This window comes from Ranitomeya variabilis, chromosome 1, assembly GCF_051348905.1.
Source record: "Ranitomeya variabilis isolate aRanVar5 chromosome 1, aRanVar5.hap1, whole genome shotgun sequence".
NCBI classification, from domain to species: domain Eukaryota; kingdom Metazoa; phylum Chordata; class Amphibia; order Anura; family Dendrobatidae; genus Ranitomeya; species Ranitomeya variabilis.
Window position 1 is genome coordinate 614,695,128 of NC_135232.1, and position 25,875 is coordinate 614,721,002.

The window sequence follows — 25,875 nt, forward strand, 5'->3', positions numbered from 1 at the left end:
GAGAAGTGTCAATGTTCACCTGTCACTTCTACTGCAGGTAATCACTGTCCTCCACAGTGACATTTGCATGTGATCGCTGACACTGGTGATAAGACGATCTATGCGTGTACATATAATTCTATACATGCATATTTAGTGGGGTAGTTTTAGTGATTAGTCCTAAGCTGTAGCATGTAGGTTAGTCCAGAAATGCATTCAGATTGCTGGCTGTTACTGGAACCAGCCCAGAAAGTGCTGACAAACACGCTACGGCTTAGCCCTTATAATGCCCTGCTCGGTGCTGCAATGCATTCTGGGACGCTCAGCATGCTTCCAGAAAGAGGCTCCAGAACAGACGCCAGTCATTGTTGTGGGGCCCCTGCCCTGAAAATGTTACTGTATACAGTACAGACCAAAAGTTTGGACACACCTTCTCATTTAAAGATTTTTCTGTATTTTCATGACTATGAAAATTGTACATTCACACTGAAGGCATCAAAACTATGAATTAACACATGTGGGATTATATACTTAGCAAAAAAGTGTGAAACAACTGAAATTATGTCATATTCTAGGTTCTTCAAAGTAGCCACCTTTTGCTTTGATGACTGCTTTGCACACTCTTGGCATTCTCTTGATGAGCTTCAAGAGGTAGTCACCGGAAATAGTTTTCACTATAGTGTGCCCTGTCAGGTTTAACCCCTTCACCCCCGGAGCTGTTTTCGTTTCTCGCTCCCCTCCTTCCCAGAGCCATAACTTTTTTATTTTTCCGTCAATATGGCCATGTGATGGTTTATTTTTTGCAGGAAGAGATGTACTTTTGAACGATACCATTGGTTTTACCATGTCGTGTAACAGAAAACGGGAAAAAAATTCCAAGTGTGATGAAATTGCAAAAAAAGCAGCTTTGATGGCTGCTTTGCACACTTTTGGCATTCTCTTGATGAGCTTTAAGAGGCAGTCACCAGGAATGGTCTTCCAACAATCTTGAAGGAGTTCCCAGAGATGCTTAGCACTTGTTGGCCCTTTTGCCTTCACTCTGCGGTCCAGCTCACCCCAAACCATCTTGATTCAGGTCTGGTGACTGTGGAGGCCAGGTCATCTGGCGTAGCACCCCATCACTCTCCTTCTTGGTCAAATAGCCCTTACACAGCCTGGAGGTGTGTTTGGGGTCATTGTCCTGTTGAAAAATAAATGATAGTCCAACTAAACGCAAACCGGATAGAATAGCATGCCACTGCAAGATGCTGTGGTAGCCATGCTGATTCAGTATGCCTTCAATTATGAATAAATCCCCAACAGTGTCACCAACAAAGCACCCCCACACCATCACATCATCTCCTCCATGCTTCATGGGGGGAACCAGGCATGTAGAGTCCATCCGTTCACCATTTCTGCGTCGCACAAAGACACGGTGGTTGGAACCAAAGATCTCAAATTTGGACTCATCAGACCAAAGCACATATTTCCACTGGTCTAATGTCCATTCCTCGTGTTCTTTAGCCCAAACAAGTCTCTTCTGCTTGTTGCCTGTCCTTAGCAGTGGTTTCCTAGCAGCTATTTTACCATGAAGGCCTGCTGCACAAAGTGTCCTCTTAACAGTTGTTGTAGAGATGTGTCTGCTGCTAGAACTCTGTGTGGCATTGACCTGGTCTCTAATCTGAGCTGCTGTTAACCTGCGATTTCTGAGGCTGGTGACTTGGATAAACTTATTCTCAGAAGCAGAGGTGACTCTTGGTCTTCCTTTCCTGGGGCAGTCCTCATGCGAGCCAGTTTCTTTGTAGCGCTTGATGGTTTTTGGAACTGCACTTGGGGACACTTTCAAAGTTTTCCCAATTTTTTGTACTGACTAACCTTCATTTCTTAAAGTAATGATGGCCACTCGTTTTTCTTTACTTAGCTGCTTTTTTCTTGCCATACTACAAGTTCTAACAGTCTATTCAGTAGGACTATCAGCTGTGTATCCACCAGACTTCTACGCAACACAACTGATGGTCCCAACCCCATTTATAAGGCAAGAAATCCCACTTATTAACCCCTTTCTGCCAGCTGACGGAATAGTACGTCAGCTGGCAGATCCCCTGCTTTAAGGTGGGCTCCGGCGGTGAGCCCACCTTAAAGCCGCGACATGTCAGCTGTTTTGTACAGCTGACATGTGCGCGCAATGAGCGCGAGCGGAATCGCGATCCACCCGCGCCCATTAACTAGTTAAATGCCGCCGTCAAGCGCTGACAGCGGCATTTAACTAGCGCTCCTGGCCGCGCGGCCGGGGGTGCTCGCACCGCTGACCCCCGTCACATGATCGGGGGTCAGCGGTGCATTGCCATAACAACCAGAGGTCTCCTTGAGACCTCTATGGTTGTTGATGGCCGATTGCTTTGAGCGCCACCCTGTGGTCGGCGTTCAAAGTACACCTGGATTTCTGCTACATAGAGGTGATCTGTACTTCACCTCTATGTAGCAGAGCCGATCGAGTTGTGCATGCTTCTAGCCTCCTATGGAGGCTATTGAAGCATGCCAAAATTAAAAAAAAAAAAGTGTTTAAAAATATAAAAAATATATAAAAGTTCAAATCACCCCCCTTTCACCCCAAACAAAATACAACAATTAAAAAAAAATTAAACATACACATATTTGGTATCGCCGCGTTCAGAATCGCCCGATCTATCAATAAAAACAAAGGATTAACCTGACCGCTAAATGGCATAGCGAGAAAAAAAATCAAAACGCCAAAATTACATTTTTTTGGTCGCCGCGACATTGCATTAAAATGCAATAACGGGCGATCAAAAGAATGTATCTACACCAAAATGGTAGCATTAAAAACGCCAGCTTGGCACGCAAACAATAAGCCCTCACCCGACTCCAGATCATGAAAATTGGAGACGCTACGGGTATCGGAAAATCGCGCAATTTTTTTTTTTTTTTTTTTAGCAAACTTTGGAATTTTTTTTTCACCACTTAGATAAAAAATAACCTAGACATGTTAGGTGTCTATGATCTCGTAATGACCTGGAGAATCATAATGACAGGTTATTTTTAGCATTTGGTGAACCTAGCAAAAAAGCCAAACAAAAAACAAGTGTGAAATTGCACTTTTTTTGCAATTTCATCACACTTGGAATTTTTTTCCCGTTTTCTGTTACACGACATGGTAAAACCAATGGTATCGTTCAAAAGTACATCTCGTCCTGCAAAAAATAAGCCCCCACATGGCCATATTGACGGAAAAATAAAAAAAGTTATGGCTCTGGGAAGGAGGGGAGCGAAAAACGAAAACAGCTCCGGGGGTGAAGGGGTTAAACCTGACAGGGCACACTATAGTGAAAACTATTTCCGGTGACTACCTCTTGAAGCTCATCAAGAGAATGCCAAGAGTGTGCAAAGCAGTCATCAAAGCAAAAGGTGGCTACTTTGAAGAACCTAGATTATAAGACATATTTTCAGTTGTTAAGTATATAATTCCACATGTGTTAATTCATAGTTTTGATGCCTTCAGTGTGAATTAACGATTTTCATAGTCATGAAAATACAGAAAAAAAATCTTTAAATCAGAAAGTGTGTCCAAACTTTTGGTCTGTACTGTATGTGTATAGAGAACAGGCCTCCTAACAAATGTTCACTCTTAATGTATAGTTTTCCTTTTTGTCCTCCCTTATTACCTCCTCGTGCTCCACAACATAAGAATTCACCGATGCCTGACCCACATAGTGCTCCATACAGTGTAATGGCCCCACCTAGTACTCAACACAGTATAAGGACCCCACATAGTGTTCCATACAGTGTAATATCCCCACATAGTGCTCCATACAGTGTAATATCCCCACATAGTGCTCCATACAGTGTAATATCCCCACATAGTGCTCCATACAGTGTAATATCCCCACATAGTGCTCCATACAGTGTAATATCCCCACATAGTGCTCCATACAGTATAATGGCCCCATATAGTACTCCATACAGTATAATGGCCTCACATAGTGCTTCATACAGTATAATGGCCCTATAGAGTGCTCCATACAGTATAATGGCCTCACATAGTGCTCTATACAGTATAATGGCCTCACATAGTGCTCCATACGGTATAATGGCCTCACATAGTGCTCCATACAGTATAATGGCCCCACCTAGTACTCAACACAGTATAAGGACCCCACATAGTGTTCCATACAGTGTAATATCCCCACATAGTGCTCCATACAGTGTAATATCCCCACATAGTGCTCCATACAGTGTAATATCCCCACATAGTGCTCCATACAGTGTAATATCCCCACATAGTGCTCCATACAGTGTAATATCCCCACATAGTGCTCCATACAGTATAATGGCCCCACATAGTGCTCCATACAGTATAATGGCCCCACATAGCGTTTCATACAGTGATCGTTACAGTATGATGCGCCAAACATAGGGCGCTATACAGTATAATGGCCCCATATAGTGCTCTATACAATATAATGGCCCCGCATAATGCTTCCTACAGTATGATACGCCAAAAATAGTGCTCTCTACAGTATTATAAGGTCCCACATAGCGCTTCATACAATATAATGGCCCCACATAGCACTCCATACAGTATAGCTAGTACATAATACAGTTGATGTGCTAAGTAGTTTGTTTTCGAATAAGAGTTTGGTGCGAGCATGAAACACGTAAAAATAAAAACTATGAAATTGCTATTCCACCCTGGAACTGTTTCCTTCATACAGCAGCGTGATCTACTCAGAAACTACATAGTACCCCATACAGTATAATAGCTCCACATATACTGTCTAAAGCACTAAGGCCCCACATTAAAAAGAATTAATACTCAGCTCTGCCTGCTACCCCGCTTTCTTTATGATGTCTTGAGATCTTCTGCACGCCTCGGTACAGTGGGAGCGTGGTAATGAGGTCATCGTGCCCACTGCGTTGAGACATCAGTCGCAGAGGGGAAAGACAGGAGAAGGAGCTTCAGCTGATGACCCCTCCTATATCTTTGCTTTCAACTATATTCTACATCTAGGATGCCGATATAGTTGAAAGTGGGATGCTGGGCTGGGGACCAGCCCGGCATCGCAGGCCAAATATACTCACCCTGCAGGTCAGAATTTAACGTGATCTAGAACAATGTCTCGCAAGTCGGCTGCATTGGAGTAATTCTCGACTATGCCCAGTCCTTCAAACAACACATCCAAGCCTTTACTACCTCCAACTCAACTTCCAACAACCGTTCCTTCGTCAACCCTGGAAATATGAAAATGGTGGTGCATGCCCTCATCATTTCCCTCTTCAACTACAGCAACATTCTCCTCTGTAGCCTTTCGACGACTACGATCACACCTCTCTAGTCTGCCATTAACTCTGCTGCCCAATTAATCAATCTATCCCCTCTGCCAATCTCCCTTCACTGGCTTCAAATTCCTCAGTAAATCAAGCTTAAACTAACAATGACTTATGAAGCCGTCGTCTATAATCGGTCTCCACCACACATTAACTATTCTCACAATACCTACCCACACATATTCTCTGGTCTTTAGAAAGACCTCCTTCTCTCTCTCTTCTGCGCTCACAGAATCCTCGCTCAATCGCCTCAGACTTCTCCCGAACTTGCCCCATCCTCTGGAATTCAGCACCTCAACATGTTCGATTGCATTTGGAACCTTCTGAAATAACCTGAATACTCATCTCTGCAGAAAAGCCTGCAGAAAAGCCTGCAATGACCTCGCTTACAAAAAGAGAAGTGGGATCATACATAACTTTGGGCACTCTTGGAGATTTGTGTGCTTAGCTAAGTTGACCAAGGTGTTAGACCTTAATTAACTCGTTAGGTTATGGCTTGTTCATTATCATCCTTAGGAAAGGTCCAGTGAAGCAAATTTCCCAGCTTTATAAAAACACAGCCTCCTCTAACCTTGTGCAAAGAAACAGAAGCCATGGGCTCTTCTAAGCAGCTGCCCAGCATTCTGAAAATGAAATTGGTGGAGGCCCACAAAGCAGGAGAAGGCTGTAAGATAGCTAAGTGTTTTCAAGTTGCCCTTTCCTCAGTTCGAAATGTAATTAAGAAAAGGCAGTTACCAGGAACAGTTGAGGTCCAGATAAGGTCTGGAAGACCAAGCAGAATTTCAGTGAAAGCTGAGGTGAATCAGAACCCCAGTGTGGGGAGCAAGGGGGTGGCTCAGTGTACAGAACCGGGTTTAGGGCCAATCATAAGAAGAAGGGAAAAATAGTTCAGTATGCCTAATAGCCTGATTCACCACTCATATGAGTCACATAAATTTATATGCTAGCCAAGAGAATATCAATAAAATGCATGTGCATACAGAATGACTCATCAATCACGAGTCCCATAAGTTTGTCAACTAATAACAGTTTGCCAGTAAAATACATGTGCACAAATAAATCACCATTAATGAAACTTACTCATGATAAAGTGCAAGATTCTAGGGGCAGCTCCTTCAGAAAGATTGAGCAGACTCTGGAGTTGTGGTACAGTGTTCTACTGTTGAGAGACACCGCACAAATATGGAGTTCATGGACGACTCTTCAGAAGAAAACCTCTCCTGCATCCTCACCATAAAACTTGGCATCAAAAGTATGGAAAAGAACATCTAAACAAGCCTGATGCATTTTGGAAACAATTCCTGTGGACTGATGAGGTTAAAATACAACTTGTTGACCACAATGATCAAAAGTATGTGTAGAGAAAAAAGGGCACAAAATTTCACGAAAAGAACATGGCACAAACCATAAAGCATGGGGGCGGAGCAATCTGCATTTGGAGTTGTGTTGCAGCCAATGGCATGGGAAACATTTCACGGGTAGAAGGAAGAATGGATTCAATTAAATTTCAACAAATTCTTGATACAAACATAACACAATCTGTAAAAAAGCTGAAGTTGAAAAGAGGATGGCTTCTACAAATGAGTAATGATCTTAAGCACAAGTCAGAATCCACAATAGATAACCTCAAAAGGCGCAAGCTGAAGGTTTTACAATGGCCTTCACAGTCCCGATCTGAACATCATTGAAAATCTGTGGCTAGATCTCAAAATAGCAGAGGATACAAGACGACCCAAGAATCTCACAGAACTATAGGAATTCTCCAAGGAAGAAAATCCCTCAAATGAGAATTGGCTCTTTATAAAAAGCGTTTATAAGCTGTGAGATACTTTTAAAAGGGAGCGCTGCTAGGTACTAACCATGCAGGGTGCCCAAACTTTTGCATAGGCCCATTTTCCTTTTTGCAATATTTAAAATATAAAAGATGAAAATATAGATTTTTTTTTCCTAAAATACACTTCAGAAATAAAAAATAATAAAAGCCCAATAAAAAAAACCTGACTGAAGATATCTCCTAGGCTGGCTCCCTTGCTGCACCACTCCTCTCTGCATCACCGTTGGTGCAGTCAGATACTGGTTCATGAAGCTTTGTTTATACTTTTCGTGCCAACACAAGAGGCTGGATGCCAGGACCAGAATAGCACCTTTTACCTATCGGTGTCACTCCACCCATTCCATTTATACTGCAAGCTCTGGTGACATTTACTTAGGGCTTGTCCTCATGGGTCAGATCATTTTCTGGGTGTAAAACCCACTGAGTATTACATTACCAACACAGTAGAAGGATTTCTATGAAATGTCATCAACGCTGTGCAGAAAGAACCTGCAACAAATATTGCCTGGCGTTGCAAATTTGTCATCCTCGGCAAGGACATTCAGACGCATCCGTCCCGGTCCACAATTTAAGATTAAAGCAAATCTATTGCCAGATTCCAAAATACATTATTAAATAGACCTGATGATACTAATGTACTTACTCTGAAAGTCACAATGGAAATGGCTGTATATTCCTCTTATTAAAATGAGCATTTGGTAAATCCATGTAAAGTGTGACAGAACGTATGGGTCCAGCTGTGTTCAGTTTCTGCCCCCCACCATACTGTCAGACTGCTGCAGCTTGTATTGAGCAGCTTGAAATCTCAACAACAGCAGAAAGAAGGGACACTGAGGAGCTCTCAATCACAATAAGGGGGCAGAGATGAAGAGCAAACTTTCAAAAAGGATTATACACACGTTCGGACATGAATTTCCAAAAGTAAGTACACCAGCCTCATCATGTATTTATTGAGACCAGTATTAAGCAATAAAGATAAACAATCAAGTACTAGAAGAGCAATATGAAAAACTAGTGATCACCAGGGTACCTTTGACAAAATAACGGTACCCAATGTGGTTGTAGGTAAAGTTTTCTAAATTACCCCGAAGTACTAGAAAGCCCCTTTAAGGAAAGTGAACTCACATCCTGAGCATTTCATTAATTCCTAGTTCCGACAGCTCAGAATTGCATACAATATGTCTCCTTTATGCTCCACAGCTAAATCCTACTTTTCTCAAAGGCATGGGAAGAACATTCAATTGGAGGTAGCAAGGTCGGGAGTAATTCCTTTGTTCCCTGCGCTGGAATGCACTTGCCCAAGACGCATTCCAGAATATCAAGTCGCATTCCCAAGAGCGTGAGTGTGAGGAGGCGGCTGCTACAAAAACTTTATATAGTAGCGGAATTCCTGCAACGTACCATTTCTGGGCATTCATCAGGATACAGGGCTTCCAGAATACATGCACAAAGACTTCATGTACACGGAAGTGGTGCGGAGACATACAGTGCGATTATTTAGACCTCAGCGGACTACTAAGAAACTAGAGAATACAAAGAGCGAGAAACAAACTTGGTGTATAGCTATTTGAGATCCATACACAAAAATTATATATTATATATACATATATACACACACATATATACATACACACAGCCAGAGATGCATTTGTATAATCATTGAAGAGATTGTCAAAATTGCAAAGTGCTTGTTCATACAACCAACTTTGTAATTTTTAACCCTTATTACAAATCCTCTCCGTACTCAACTGTTAAAGATTTTTATTTTTTTTTAATTGGTTGCCTAGGGTACCGGCCACCTTTGCAGTCTATTAGAGGTGACCAATCTCCTAGGAAGGTTTAAGCCATGGAAGTTGTTTGCTATATACGGTAGCTTTGTAGGAGTTACATCCCATTTCCTTCACTGATCCTGTGCTGCAAAGGAAAACTGCCTCTGCTTCTAGAATAAAGGAGCCACAGTTCGGGCTAGCGGCGTAGCATTGCCACTGATCCAAACTGTCAATCATGCAGGAGGCTGAGGAGTGGTTATCTGCTGAAGATAGGTGACGATGACAGCCCCTTGAAAAGGAATCTGTCAGCAGGTTTTTGCTAAATAATCAGAGAGCAGCACAATGTAGAGGCAAAGACGCTGATTCCAGCGATGTGTCACTTACTAGGCTGTGTGGTGCAGTTTTGATACAATCCCCGATTTCTCTGTTGTAGATGTAACAGTGCTCAAGTGTTGAGCTGTGTATAACCCCGCCCACACCACTGATTGGTGGAACAGGAACACAAGAAGCTGCCAATCCATGGCGGGGTTACATAGAATAGCCTGACTGCTGTCCAGGTGACAACGAGTCCTGCAGTAATAATCTCCTGCTAATAAAACACTGATTGTATTGATACTATAACACACAGCCTAATAAATAACACATCCCTGGAATCAGGATCTCTTGCTCCATATTACGCTGTTCTCGGATCAAATAGCAAAGACCTGGTGACAGATTCCCTTCAAACCTACATTTCCCCTTTTGTGCCAGTGAATTAATTTGAGGATTATATCACATGTGTATTCACCTTGAATCCAGATTTTTCTCCCAGCTTTACTACATTGTAAATAAATTGTTACTAAACATAGGCGAAGAGTGAAAAATGACAACAAATCTGCATCGGGTTTGATTAAAAAAACAATTACAGTTCAGCGTCCCTTATCGAGTATCGGATAACCATCGAGACGTGCGAGAAGATCTACACTGGTTACAGCCTTAGGAAATTGTATCCGGTGAGTGGAGAAGCAATCAGCTAGCACCGGCCTAGAGTCATCTTGTGTCGATTTGGGCTATATTCACATCATGAAAACGTCTAAGAGTATACATGATATGTAAAGCTGCGACTGATGTACATAGTGCGATACATTCCCTAGTCGCTTCAAGGAAATAGTGTAGGCTACTACACATAAAAAAGACTGTACAGGGAATACAGCAATGCAAGAGTTAAGCTAATTAAACGCATAATAAGCCATAAGATCAGCAAGAGCCTATTTAAATTAGTTAAGGCTTCTATGCACTTTTGATCATATATAATTTACAAGTTTAGTAGGGAAGCATGACGCTCGCCTCCAATATCAATTATTAATGGGAGGATTTTTTTTTTTCTCGCCGTCAAATTATAACATTTAGGTTGATTGCCTAAATCTATTTTGAGGCAGCGGATGTGGATGTGCATTAATGAAAGGGCATGATCACACAAGTCACAGAACGGAGAATGGGACTCATTTGTGCCCTTTTACGGCCGTGTGGAGGTCAGGGCCATAGAAACCTATTGGTCACAGGATATAAATTATTTCCATGTTATCCAAATGGCGGCTTCTGACATTGCCGAGAAAGGTGACGTGCATCTATATGCCACATCTGTACATTCTGCAGCATTTGCAGGCCGCTAGATGAAACTGCAGCTAAGAGGGTTTGGATGTGTGCACACGTTGCGTGGTTGCTGCGTTTTTTGCACTTTTTCCAGTATCAGCATAGTGAAGGAGATTCCTGAAATCCATGGCACGTGTTGCTTATTTTTTCCTTTTTCACTTCCTTTTCCTGTGTAAAGAGGTAATATCTGTCACTGATATCCTGCCTCTGATGATAATGAGCATGCTGAAAACTCTCCCTGAAACGACAAGATGTACGGGTCTAAAATAGCCCCAGTGGCCAGTGTGAAACTTGCAAGATTAACAATTTATTTTTTAAAGAACGCATTAAAAAAAAAAAAAAAAAAATTGCCAAAAATGTTGAAAAAACACATGCAGCAGACACCTATCATATTTTGGTGGCACATTCCCTTTAAAAGATGTTTGCCTATAACTATAGTTGAGGTTTCACTGTTTCCAGACTTTTCTTGGCTGAATCATAATTTGCAACTTTTTTTTAAAAGGGCCGATATTTTTTTTAAGCAAAAGTACGGCAGCACAGCTGGATCTGGAGAGCTGGAGCAGATGTCAGACAATAGGATAGCAGCCAGCACAATGGGTACGGGTGCATCCCTCCAGGACGAGATTAGGAAGCTGCTCGCCTCCTTAGCGGCAGGTTGTAATGGTCAATTATTCAGGAGTGCACAGGACACCTAATGTGCTGCTAAGAGAACAGGACCAGCACCAGCACCCGGCCATTACCGCCAGATTTACGCGCTGTGTTCCCACGCTGCAGCTTTACCCCAGATGAACCGTCTCGATACTACGATGCTTCTATGGGGTGCAGCCGAATCGTCACTATTCTACTGAACCAGATGGGCCTGTAGCAGAATCGTGCTTTGGGAACACGGACAATGGTACCAGTACAATCGGATCTGCCATCTCAAGGCTACCTACAGAAGTTTCCACTGAATCGAGAGTGGAAGAAAATATCGATCCAGGGAGCAGTCTGCTGTTCTAGGGTGTTAGTGTCTTCCTTGAGATTAACTAGTGCAAGTATAAAAAGGATAACCTCCAAAGACCTATAGATTTAGTGCTGGTTATTCAACCCTCCTTATATAATCGCAATGACCACCTGAAATGACCTGTCAATCACCAGGAGCGGAGCTGGGAAGAGCCGGACTAGTGTGGTCCCAGTCTAGTGTCTCCAGCCGGATATTTAAAGTATATATTGTCTCTGAAACGCCACAGAGAAAAATATAATCAGGCTGCAATCGTGCAGGCAGATTCACATTCACACTGCCAGCGGCCTGGGCAGCAGGAATCCGGTGACAGGTTCCCTTTCGAAGTGTAACTTTTATTTATTTATTTAATAATTGTGACCAGCCTGGAAAGTGATACAACTTTGCAAATCACTTTATTAGGGGGTTGGTCTTCATTCACTTTCCTCAGTCTATTTCCCTGCCTTCATCTGCATTGATATCAGAATGCAATCATTTGGAGGACAGATGATGGCAGTGATGGGTCAGCCCTGTCTCCTCCTCTGAGGGTTGTGCTTATCAGAACAATCTCCTGCAGCAGCGTATCCCCATAGACAGCGAGACACAGGGGTGACCCACAACTGCCATCATCGGTACTCCAAATGAGTATCTTCTGGTATTAAGCCGGCATCTGCCTGGTATGGTGGGGGCTCTGCTCCTGTGCATGTTCTATACACAGGGAACCTGACATAAGAAGTAACAGCATGTACTATGTCGGGAATTATTTACAGGAGTATTGCCATCTCATTAAGTGCTTGCAATCACCATCACTTAAAGAGGTTGTCCGTGTTCTTGCGGTCAGTCTGCAGTCCCTTTATGTGACCTCTGAACCCTCATGGTGTGCACACCACACACCGTTAGGATTCTCCTCTAATGGCGGCGAGAGCAGGAAGTCACATTCCAACTAGACATGCACAGCCATGCCTAAGTCAGTAGTATCAAGCAAGGATGTGCATGTCTAGTTAGAATGTGGCTTAAAGTAGACAAGTCACACAGTGACTTATCCAAGGCTTACAGTGATGGGAAAAACCCTGTTAATAAACAGCACCGCTTGCAGTACACAGGGCTGTAGTGCAACGCCAGACACAGCCCACAGATAACCCTGGTAGATTTGTCTTCTTTTCAAGTTGCAGTCAACCTTTAATCTTGGCACCTATTTTACGTAATGAGGAGTCCGTGTGATCATCACAAGAACGGGACAGATTCCCATCCTCTGCAAATAATTAAAGAGAACCGGTCACGGGAGGCAGAGGCAGCAATAATAAGGAGCAGCTCTGCGCACTAATGGAAACCAGAGACGTCTGAAGCTGCACTTTATAGTGTCAGGTGATGGGCTAGGAGTGGCTGCACCGCTGTACACTGCTGCGCCTACACAGCAGAGCCAAACATGCCACCATCAGAACTATGGGGTCACAAACGTCTACAGCTTTAGGGGGCCCTCTTCTGTTAGCAAACCTGATCTCATTTGATACATAATGTGCCGAACAGATCAGCAAATCACAATTTATAAATGATGATGTTATACATGCCCCCCCAAAAAAATCACTCCACACTTCTGGCCAGCTTTCTTTTCGCACGAACCAAGAGCAGAACGAATCAGGGTCGACTTGGCCGATTAGTCCTATGGCAGATCGTTGGCGGTTTCTCCCCAGCACCACTGACAGTGAGACCTGCGAGTCTAGGAAATCAGGGTGAGGAAAAGCTGGCCCGTGAGCCGCATAGGCCCCGGACGGCTGATTAAAGTAAGTTTTCACTGAAAAGCTCTAAGCAGCAGGAGGTAGTGACAGAGACCCTGAGTCCAGTGATGCGTCACTTACTGGGCCGTTTAATGTCGTCTAGATAAAATCTGTGTTTATCAGAAGGTGATTATCACTTGAGGACCTGCTGCCAAGTAGTCTAAACCCATCCTCACCACTGATTGGCTGCTGGCCTATGCACAGTGTACACAGAAAACAGCCAGTGGTGTGGGCTGGGTTATAAAGAGCTCAGTATTCAGGGGTCTGCTAGATCTGAGGCAGAGAAAACTGATTTGATCAGAACTGTAGCAAGAAACCTAGCAAGTGACATATTGCTGGAATTAGGCTCTCTCTCACTACATTATGCTGCTCTCAGATGGGGTAGCCAACGTCTGGTGAAATATCCCCTTTAAAAATCACCAACTGTTGTGCCTACAGCTTCTATGCAGATGTCTGTCTTTATGGCAGCACACTACAAACGACACCTGTGTCACCATGAAGCTATACAGGTCAGCACATGATAACTTACTGCACACCAATGAATTCCCTTCTTTTTACACTTAGATCAGCTTCCTGATCAGTGTGACCCAAACAGCACGTAGAGCATGACAGGCAGCATGCATGGGTACGGTCCACTGCGATCTACTACTGCGCAGGGCCTTGATGGATCTCTGCTGAGTGTCATCTGTACCTGCAGAAAGGACGCTTTCCACAGTGCTGATCCCTCACCGCAGAAAATCTGAACTTGACAAATCCCTTTTCCTTTCACGGCCCGGCCTGCAGCACTGGATGCAATGTCTCCCAATACGTGCCCGCACTACAGAAAACCTGTGCAACCAGATCACTGGATTATCACACAGCCTCGTGGCCAGTGCCTCCTCTATCCCATAATCCTCTCTTTAGGGTATTTATACCTGCGCTCACACGGGGCACAGCTGGCTGGGTGGCTTATGTGCAGTCATTAATAATCCCCTTGATATTCACATGAGACAAGGCCCCGCACAACACATGAATTTCTACTACTGTATCACCCCCTCCATACTCCTCTAGGACTAATCTGTCTTCTTGTGTCTCAGACAGTGCCTGTAGCTTTGGGACTATAATTGTCCTTTCCAGCGCTGCACAATCTGCAGAGATCCTCCAGGTGGTGTGAAACCACAACTCCCAGCATGCCAGACCAGTCATTTCTTGCAGGGCAAATCGCTGGATTATGGAATTAGTCATTTGTGTGCACTATATAACAAAAGGTGCCTGGACCCATCAGGACCAGGTATCAGCAGCCTACAGAACGACAGCTGTTGTGGAACTACAACTCCCAACGTGCCCCGACAGACTGAACATTTCTGGCCAGTATGAACGACTGAAAACATACGGGTTAATAAAAATATCTATAGCCAGGCGTCAGCCAATACTACCCAACATGAAATGCTACCAGATCTGTCATCCACACGCTGCTTACACAGCTCTGTGGGGAAAATCATATACCGCTTTAACCCTTTTGCAAATCTGCACGCAAAAGACGCGCTGGATCTATGGCAATATCCACAGTGGGTTTCTTCTGTCACGTGTGGATGTATGATGCAGATATGTCCATATTTCCATTTTCACATTCAGACAAAAGGAATTCATATGCAAAACCAAAGACGGATCAGATGTGAACAGCAGCGGAAGGGCCCTACTGACTGTTGCTGGGCATGACTGACTGTTGCTGGGCCCATCTGGGTCAGTTTTAGAATGGAAGAAAAAGTGCAGAAGGCAGAACTTTATCTCCCATTCTAACAGCGAGGACATTGACAGACCAATCATTAGGATCCCTCGGCTTCTGTTAGCAGCAGTGCTGCAATTACTCCATTATGCACATTAACTCTGTTTGTCTCTTCCTCCTAAACAGAAAGTGCAAACTAATGTTAACTGGAAGGCATGCAAATTAATCTCTTTTGTTCCTCAAGAGAGCAGTCTTGCAACGTAATATCTAGGAGAGGTAGGAGCCAATGTCTGACCCTTTAAACATGACCTTGGATAAATGCCAAACAAAAAACTCATCTACAGATGCCTGGGGGTGTTTGCTCCTCATCGGGGTAGCTTGGATTCTGGCTGGGCTGGCTGAGTGTGACACCCTTGAAGCTCTGCTCAACACTGATGAGTCAAATACCCTGAAACAGGCATCTGTAGGTGAGTTTTTAGATTAACATTTGCCTACATCAAAACTGGCGTTCATCACTCCGGTTTGGATGAGCCATGGGTGTACACCTCTTCATGAGTGCAAGATGAGCTGAGTACGCCTCACCCCAAATCCTACCCCTCCTGGAGTAAGACTTGCGGCGTGGGGAACAAAGCCATTCATCATGAATTTGATGCCCCCTATCCCACCCATTTTATCGGAGCTATGAAAACACCAAAAGCTGTAAAATTTGGGGGTGACTTGGCGTTGTGCCTAAATTTAGTGACTTTTCAAAGCTTTAATGGCAGAATTCTGGAGTGAAAGCTTGGATACATCGGACACATTAACTTACAGGGTAGGCACCTAGGTGGTGAGATAGTTTATTTTGTTTCGCAACAGAGCTAATTTTCATGCTTTTTACCTATAGAGCATTACATTCAAACTGCCACAAGACAATATAGACTTGTTCCAATAGACATTAAAATATTTGGGATTTTGATGAAACATTATATAATATTGTGATAACAGGAATACTTCTGTATAGATAATAAGGAAACAGTTCTTATTTATAAAGTGTAAGTGTATCCTTAAGGCTATGTGCACACGTTGTGGATTTGGCTGCGGTTCCACAGTGGATTGGCCGCTGCGGATTCCCAGCCGTTTTCCATGCAGTTTAAAGTACCATGGAAACCTATGGAAAACCAAATCTGCAGTGCATATGGTGCGGAAAATACAGCGCGGAAATGCAGCGTTGTATTTTCCGCAGCATGTCAATTCTTTGTGCGGATTTTGCAGCGGTTTACACCTGCTCCTCAATAGGAATCTGCAGGTGTAAAACCGCAGGTGGAATCCGCACAAAAAACGCAAAGAAATCCGCAGGAAGAACGCAGTTCATTGCGGATTTTGCAGGGATTTTGTACAAGCACATCTGCAATTTACCGAATATTAAAACTTTCAGCCGTTCTTGAGATGTTAGCATTTCTCTTTCCCTTACAGCTTGGTGCTTAGGAGACCGACCACTGCTGCGGTCTACCTTGTAAGCAACAAGCTGTAAGGAAAAGAGAAATGTAAATATGTCAAGATCGGCTGCAAATTCTAAGGGATTAGTTGGTAAGAATGTTCCAGTGATCCTGGACAGCTTCAAAACAGAAAACAACCTGTAAACAATATTCATGTATTGCTGTCTCGCAGCAGTGGTCGGTCTCCAAGGCAACAAGCTGTAAAAAAAAAACGTGTTAATATCTGAAGAAGGGCTGAAAATATTAGCAAGCAACAAATTGCACAATTGCTTGCATCCAACGATAACCATTTGTGACAATGGAAAGAACTCCTTAAAGATCACCTAAAATATCAACAAGACAGTAAATATTCTCCGCAGAGACCCCCACAATCAGCTAGCGTACATCAGCATGGGTAACGAGACCGAAGCCAATTTCCATTAGTGTCTCATACATTTAAGAAGCAAAAAGGGGAAGAGAAGGCACCGAAGCCCTTACATCTAGCAATCCTTGGGAGAGAAGATCCCCATCTACATCAAGGCAACTGATGCTCAAGGACAAAAAGTGACACATTCACTCATTTACATTCCTGACAAACCTCATTGTCAGCCACTTTCTCCATCACAAGGTACATTGTAACATGCGGTCACTACTTCCAATAGGTGGCGCTAGCGTTCTAGTCCTTACATGGTGTGTAAGGGTACCGTCACACAGTGCAATTTTGATCGCTACGACGGCACGATTCGTGACGTTCCAGCGATGCATTTACGATATCGCTGTCTGACACGCTACTGCGATTCGGATCCCCGCTGAGAATCGTACGTCGTAGCAGATCGTTTGAAACTTTCTTTCGTCGTCTAGTGTCCCGCTGTGGCGGCATGATTGCATTGTGTGACACAGGTTGTATACGATGTGCGCACAGTAACCAACGGCTTCTACATCGCAAATACGTCATGAAATTATCGCTCCAGCGCAGTGTATTGCAACGTGTGACCGCAGTATACGACGCTGGAGCGATACTTATACGACGCTGCAACGTCACGAATCGTGCCGTCGTAGCGATGAAAATGGCATTGTGTGACGGTACCCTAAGTCTCCTCACTGACATGCCTGCCTTGTCACTCTACACAAGAAACTTTACTCCTTAGATACTAGATACATTGTTTTATAGAACTTTTCTTTCCCCAGCAGATCTGGGTCACTCAGATCCCTTGATACAGGGAGTATAGAGCGAATGCTGAGACATAATGACAGTCCCTCTACAGGTAAAACTAGAAACATGAGACAGCAGCGACAACGACAGAGTGAGCGGATACATGAGCCACCATGGCACGGGCTGCATCCACCAGTCCCTACGACTTACCCCAGAGTTTACCAGTCACTGGCAGGTTTACTGCCATATCCACTGTCCTGACATCTTGTGCCATGGTTTTTGATGGAAATTTGGGCAAAGGAGTCCATGAGAAAAATCACAACACACAGGGTTACTATATGATTTTTTTTCTTACATTTATGGCATCAAAACTACGCATGCAACTTTTTTTTTTTTTTTCAAGATGCGCTTTGAGACTCCCATCAAACAGAAGTCTTGATCTTCCAGACATGATAAACAGCCTTATCGCACATCGTTCAGAAGGTGACGGCTTCCAATAACGGAATAATTTATGATCAATACCCCACTGTCATGTGCTCATGTCTGCCTGCTCAGACGGGTCCATGTGGGGACGCTGCACTCCTCATACGGAAAATTGTACAGTGAAAAAAATCGCTGTGGGGACATTGATTACGGACACGTTTCTATATGTATGGATGTGGGATGGCATAATAAGAACTTATTTTGTTTCTATGGTTTTGAACTGGAAACATAATTTCACCTCTACAGGTAAAACTAGTAGAGTGAGCCATCGGTGACTACTAACATCAGACACGGTGGCCAGGCGGCGTTCGCAAGTGGTGGTCAGGAGCAGTACTGGGGGGCTGTGTACATCCATATCCCCAATATAATGTCCTCACCTCCCACACACACAGCGGCCAGTGATCAGGGGCAGGATTGGGAGATGCGTACATCCATATACCCAACATAATGCTGACACACACCGGAGTGATCAGGGGCAGGATTAGGGGCTGTGCATTTCATATCCCCAATATAATTATAATGCCCCTCCATCCCCTAGCAGTGATCTGGGGCAGGATTGGGGGTTGTGTACACCTATATCCCGTATATAATGTCCCCCAGGCAGTGACCAGGGGCAGGATTGGGGGCTGTGTACACCTATATCCCATATATAATGTCCTCCTCCAGGTTGTGATCAGGGGCAGGATTGGGGGCTGTGTACACCTATATCCCGTATATAATGTCCCCCAGGCAGTGATCAGGGGCAGGATTGGGGGCTGTGTACACCTATATCCCGTACTTAATGTCCTCCCCCAGGCAGTGACCAGGGGCAGGATTGGGGGCTGTGTACACCTATATCCCGTATATAATGTCCTCGCCCAGGCAGTGATCAGGGGCAGGATTGGGAGCTGTGTACACCTATATCCCGTATATAATATCCTCCTCCAGGTTGTGATCAGGGGCAGGATTGGGAGATGTGTACACCTATATCCCGTATATAATGTCCCCCAGGCAGTGATCAGGGGCAGGATTGGGGGCTGTGTACACCTATATCCCGTATATAATGTCCTCCTCCAGGCAGTGATCAGGGGCAGGATTGGGGGCTGTGTACACCTATATCCCGTATATAATGTCCCCCAGGCAGTGACCAGGGGCAGGATTGGGGGCTGTGTACACCTATATCCCATATATAATGTCCTCCTCCAGGCAGTGATCAGGGGCAGGATTGGGGGCTGTGTACACCTATATCCCGTATATAATGTCCTCCTCCAGGTTGTGATCAGGGGCAGGATTGGGGGCTGTGTACACCTATATCCCGTATATAATGTCCTCCTCCAGGCAGTGATCAGGGGCAGGATTGGGGGCTGTGTACACCTATATCCCGTATATAATGTCCTCCTCCAGGCAGTGATCAGGGGCAGGATTGGGGGCTGTGTACACCTATATCCCGTATATAATATCCTCCTCCAGGTTGTGATCAGGGGCAGGATTGGGAGATGTGTACACCTATATCCCGTATATAATGTCCCCCAGGCAGTGATCAGGGGCAGGATTGGGGGCTGTGTACACCTATATCCCGTATATAATGTCCTCCTCCAGGCAGTGATCAGGGGCAGGATTGGGGGCTGTATACACCTATATCCCGTATAGAACGTGCCCCCCAGGCAGTGATCAGGGGCAGGATTGGGGGCTGTGTACACCTATATCCCGTATATAACGTCCCCCCCAGGCAGTGATCAGGGGCAGGATTGGGGGCTGTGTACACCTATATCCCGTATATAACGTCCCCCCCAGGCAGTGATCAGGGGCAGGATTGGGGGCTGTGTACACCTATATCCCATATATAATGTCCTCCTCCAGGTTGTGATCAGGGGCAGGATTGGGGGCTGTGTACACCTATATCCCGTATATAATGTCCCCCAGGCAGTGATCAGGGGCAGGATTGGGGGCTGTGCACACCTATACCCCGTATATAACGTCCCCCCAAGCAGTGATCAGGGGCAGGATTGGGGGCTGTGTACCCCTATATCCCGTATATAACGTCCCCCCCAGGCAGTGATCAGGGGCAGGATTGGGGGCTGTGCACATCCCCCTCCATATATTGACCTCGGTGCATGTAAACAAACCCTCCCCCACTGATACCGGCTGTGCCCTTATACATGGAGCATAGGGTGAGGGGCACATGACTACTACCCCCATCCTCCGCACTCACCTGGGAATACAGCTGGGACTGGAACCATCTATCTCCCAAGTGGCAAACAAGTTCATGGGCACCGGCCTATTCAGCGCTCCCGGGAAGCTCAGCCGCCCCTTGTCCGCCATGGTGACCGTCGTCTGCTCCCGGCCAACAGAGGGATGTTGCCTGCCTCAGGGAGGAGGACACAAGCAGGCTCCTCCGGTCACATCTCTCCTACTCCGTGCCCTCCTCAGGCGCGTCCCCGACACTCCGTGCCCGCGCTGACGCCGATACGCCGCTTCTAGGATTTTTTTTTTAATTATTTTTGAATATTAAATGCTTTATCAACAACGACACAAGGCTCCAGTGCAGGGAAGAGCGGCCGCCCAATCCCGGAGCCCACCAAGCGCGCCCCCGCGGCTCAGCTCTCAGTTGGCTCACAGCTATTATTATCCGAGGATACTAAATCCGCCCGGTCGGAAGTGACGCCGACGGGAGAAAGCGGTGCTCCGAATGCAGGATTCACGCTGCAGCGGAATAATTACCTGCTTCAGTAAACGCCAGTTGTATGGAATGGAGCAACCAATCGAATTGCTTCTTACATGATAAAACGTGCATGGGTAAAATAAAAGCTGCTATGTAATTGGTTACTGTGGACAATTTTTTTTTTTGTACAGAAAAATCTTTATGCATATAATGACAACATATTCAGCTGCTAAACAACCACCAATCAAATTTCTTCTTACATGATAGAACGTGCGCAGACGAAATAAATGCTGGCTTGTGATTGGTTGCTATGGACGGCCGGCTGCTACAACATAATCTATGTATAACGTGGACAAAGTCAGCTGGTGTTGGAACAGCCAATCAAATTGCATTCTACATAAAACATGCAGGAATAATCTAAAAGCTGAATTATCCACGAGGCTGAAGTTGGTTTCTTATTCATCAGTTTCTTATTCGGCAATTTTTTCTTTTCTGTTTTTTATAGGTTTAACAACAAAAAATAATCATCACAATAATAACATACAATGCAGCGAGGTGCCTGATGTGAATACACTGAAAAACAGCTACAAAAATTATAAAACTGGCACAGAAATGGGCATCAAAGAGGGCAACGAAGGGTGTTATTCATAGGGTTAAATGACTTAGGGCTTATAGCACACTGCAGACATATAGAACAGGGCGCCTCACATCAAACCCAGGTCTCTCCAGCCTGGCCCAAATGGGTTCTGGGCATCACAGCTGGCATCAGTGGGCAGTCGATTTTGGCCATTTGAATAAGTAACTGGTGTTATTAAGGGGTTAAATGACTTTGGGCCACTGATCTCACACTAAGAATACACAGATGGTGATGCCCTGTATCAAACCCAGGTCCCTATAGCCTGGCCCGAAGGGGTTCTGGGCATCAGAACTGGCATCAAAGTGGGCAAACAGCCGATTTTCATAGATTTGAATAAGTAACTGATGTTTTTAAGGGGTTAAATGACATCTGTGTATTCTTAGTGTGATTTCAGTGGCCCAAAGTCATTTAACCCCTTAAAAACATTAGTTACTTATTCAATTTTTGCAGCTGTTTTTCAGTGTATTCCCATCAGGGCACCTCACTGCAGTGTATGTTATTACTGTAATGCTTATTTTTTGTTGTTAAACCTATAAAAATTGCCGAATAAGAAACTGATGAATAAGAAACCAACTTCAGCCTCGTGAAATTTCCTTGGTTGCTATAGGCAACTGCTCATCTTTTTTTCTTCCACAGAGATCTTTATATGCTATGGTCAACTACTCAGGTTTTTTTTGTACAGACCAATATTTGCATAGCCACAACATATTTAGCAGTTATATGGAGCTAGCAACCAAACTGGCTCTCACATGTTAGAACAGGCACAGTATCCTGCATAATACCAAGCAGGACGCGTTCATAAAGATGTCCCTGTGTGATTTCTCTGTTGCTCCAGTATGAATAAAAATGAGTCATGGGGGTGGTGCTACTTATTTAGAGTCATGGGGCAGTGCAACCATTCTAAAGAGTCATGGGGGCGGTGCTACTATTCTAAAGAGTCATGGGGCGGTGCTACTATTCTATAGAGTCATGGGACGGTGTTACTATTCTAGAGTCATGGGGCGGTGCTACTATTATAAAGAGTAATAGGGAGGTGCTACTACTATTCAGAGTGATGGAGCAGTACTGCTATTCTAAAGAGTCATGGGGGCAGTACTACTATACTACTATTCTAAAGAGTCATGGGAGCAGTGCTACTATTCTAAAGAGTCATGGGAGCAGTGCTACTATTCTAAAGAGTCATGGGGCAGTGCTACTATTCTAAAGAGTCATGGGGTGGTGCTACTATTCTATATAGTCATAGGGCCGTGTTACCATTCTGTGGAGTAATAGGGGTGGTGCTACTATTCTAAAGAGTCATGGGGGCAGTGCTACTATTCTAAAGAGTCATGGGGTGGTGCTACTATTCTATATAGTCATAGGGCCGTGTTACCATTCTATGGAGTAATAGGGGTGGTGCTACTATTCTAAAGAGTCATGGGGGCAGTGCTACTATTCTGTAGAGTCATGGGACGGTGTTACTATTCTAGAGTCATGGGGCGGTGCTACTATTATAAAGAGTCATGGGGTGGTGCTACTATTATATAGAGTCATCGGGGCGGTACTACTACTCTAAAGAGTCATGGGGCAGTGCTACTATTCTATAGAGTAATGGGACAGTATTACTATTCTAGAGTCATGGGGCAGGGCTACTATTCTATAGAGTAATGGGACAGTATTACTATTCTAGAGTCATGGGGCAGGGCTACTATTCTAAAGAGTCATAGGGGCGTTACTACTATTCTAAAGAGTCATGGGGCGGTGCTACTATTCTAAAGAGTCATGGGGCGGTGCTACTATTCTATAGAGTCATGGGACGGTGTTACTATTCTAGAGTCATGGGGCGGTGCTACTATTATAAAGAGTAATAGGGAGGTGCTACTACTATTCAGAGTGATGGAGCAGTACTGCTATTCTAAAGAGTCATGGGGGCAGTACTACTATACTACTATTCTAAAGAGTCATGGGAGCAGTGCTACTATTCTAAAGAGTCATGGGGCAGTGCTACTATTCTAAAGAGTCATGGGGTGGTGCTACTATTCTATATAGTCATAGGGCCGTGTTACCATTCTGTGGAGTAATAGGGGTGGTGCTACTATTCTAAAGAGTCATGGGGGCAGTGCTACTATTCTAAAGAGTCATGGGGTGGTGCTACTATTCTATATAGTCATAGGGCCGTGTTACCATTCTATGGAGTAATAGGGGTGGTGCTACTATTCTAAAGAGTCATGGGGGCAGTGCTACTATTCTGTAGAGTCATGGGACGGTGTTACTATTCTAGAGTCATGGGGCGGTGCTACTATTATAAAGAGTCATGGGGTGGTGCTACTATTATATAGAGTCATCGGGGCGGTACTACTACTCTAAAGAGTCATGGGGCAGTGCTACTATTCTATAGAGTAATGGGACAGTATTACTATTCTAGAGTCATGGGGCAGGGCTACTATTCTATAGAGTAATGGGACAGTATTACTATTCTAGAGTCATGGGGCAGGGCTACTATTCTAAAGAGTCATAGGGGCGTTACTACTATTCTAAAGAGTCATGGGGCGGTGCTACTATTCTAAAGAGTCATGGGGCGGTGCTACTTATTTATAGAGTCATGGGGGCTGTGCGACAATTCTAAAGAGTTATGGGGCAGTGCTACTATTTTGAAGAGTCATGGGGCGGGGCTACTATTCTAAAGAGTCATGGGCAGTACTACTATAGAGTAATGGGTCGGTGCTACCATTCTATAGAGTCATAGGGGTGGTGCTACTATTATAAAGAGTCATAAAGGCGCTGCTACTTATTTATAGAGTCATGGGGGTGGTGCTACTATTATAGAGAGTCATGGGGGCTGTTCTATTATTCTAAATGGTCACCTGGCGGTGCTACTATTCTAAAGAGTCATGGGGGCAGTTCTACTATTCTACATGGTTAATGGCCCAGACCTTAATCCAACTGAGAATCTGTGGTCAGACTTGAATATTGCTGTTCACCAGAGGAAAGCATCGAAGCTGCAGGAACTGGATCAGTTTTGCATTGAGGACTAGGCAAAAAAGATGTAGAAAGCTCATAGCAACTCATCCAAAACGACTTGCCGCTGTAATTGCCGCCAAAGGAGGCTCTACAAAGTACTGACTTTAGAGGGGTGAATAGTTATGTACACTGAAGTTTTCATGTATTTTGTCTTATTTGTTGTTTGCCTCAAAATAAGAAGAAAACCAAATGTTCACAGTTGTAGGCATGTTTTTACATGAACTGATGCAAACTGTGAAAAAAAAATAACATCACTAAACCATCTCAGACAGATGTCTGTCCAGCCTCTGTTTGAAGACTTCCATTGGAGGAGAACTCATCGCCACCTCTCATGGCAGCCTTTTCCACTCATTGATTGCCCTCGCTGTCAAAAAGTCTTTTCTAATATCTGATCTGTATCTTCTCCCTTTCACTTTCATCCCATTACTTCTTGTGTTTCCATGTGCAAATGAGAATAATGATGATCCCTCTACACTGTGACATCCCTTCAGATATTTGTAGACTGCTACTAGGTTTCCTCTTCTTTTTTGCAAGCTAAATATTCTCAGAGCCTTTAACCGTTCCTCGTAAGACATAGTTTGCCATCCAATCATCATCCTGGTAGCTCTTCTCTGAACTTGCTCCAGTTTTTCATGTTCAATTTGTTTTTATTAACCAATTTTGAGAATACAAAAAAAACATAACATGCAACCAAATATATTATAATCAAATAAGTTACACAGGACTTAACAAAACTTGTAATGATAACAATATTCATGTGGAAATGTAAACAGGTCGCTCCATATTGCAGCTGCAAAAAAAAAGGAAATACCTAAATTTTAATATCAGCAAATTAAAAATTATTCTGAAAATTCTACCATAGAGGTTAGAAAGAGAAATATGAAAGAGAAGAGAGAAAAAAAAACACATTTTTTTAGGGAGAGTGGAAGGATTAGGAGGGAGAAGAGGGCTGAAAGAAGTGGGGAGTTACAGAGAAGGGGTATGGAATAAAGGTACCGTCACACTCAGCGACGCTGCAGCGATATAGACATTGAGCCGATCGCTGCAGTGTCGCTGTTTAGGTCGCTGGGGAGCTGTCACACAGACAGCTCTCTCCAGCGACCAACGATCAGGGGAACGACTTCGGCATCGTTGAAACTGTCTTCAATGATGCCGAAGTCCCCCTGCAGCACCCGGGTAACCAGGGTAAACATCGGGTTACTAAGCGCAGGGCCACACTTAGAAACCCGATATTTACCCTGGTTACCATTGTAAAAGTAAAAAAAAAACACTACATACTCACCTTCTGATGTCTGTCACGTCCCCCGGCGTCCACAGGGTAACGTGCTGCTGCCGAGAGCTTCCTGCACTGACTGAATGTGTCAGCGCCGGCAGCTGCGGTGACGTCACCGCTGTGCTCTGCTTTACGGCCGGCCGGCGCTGACACATTCAATGCAGGGAAGCCGCCGGCGGGGGACGTGACAGACATCAGAAGGTGAGTATGTAGTGGTTTTTTTTTACTTTTACAAT

At 44.3% G+C, this 25,875-nt stretch overlaps 1 protein-coding gene across 15 annotated transcripts in view; it reads right to left on the reverse strand.

Moving 5' to 3' along the window:
* Positions 1-20,782, reverse strand: part of PACS2 (phosphofurin acidic cluster sorting protein 2) — a 120,328-nt gene extending 99,546 nt beyond the window's left edge. For 12 of the 15 annotated variants that reach the window (XM_077260683.1, XM_077260681.1, XM_077260677.1 and 9 more), the window contains exon 1: positions 20,280-20,536. In XM_077260683.1, the coding sequence (XP_077116798.1) occupies positions 20,280-20,389 (110 nt within the window). In that variant the 5' untranslated portion in view covers positions 20,390-20,536. Of the gene's footprint in view, positions 1-20,279 lie in introns of all 15 variants that reach the window. The other 3 variants (XM_077260678.1, XM_077260674.1, XM_077260680.1) reach the window with 2 other exon arrangements.
* Positions 20,783-25,875: the final 5,093 nt, after the last annotated feature.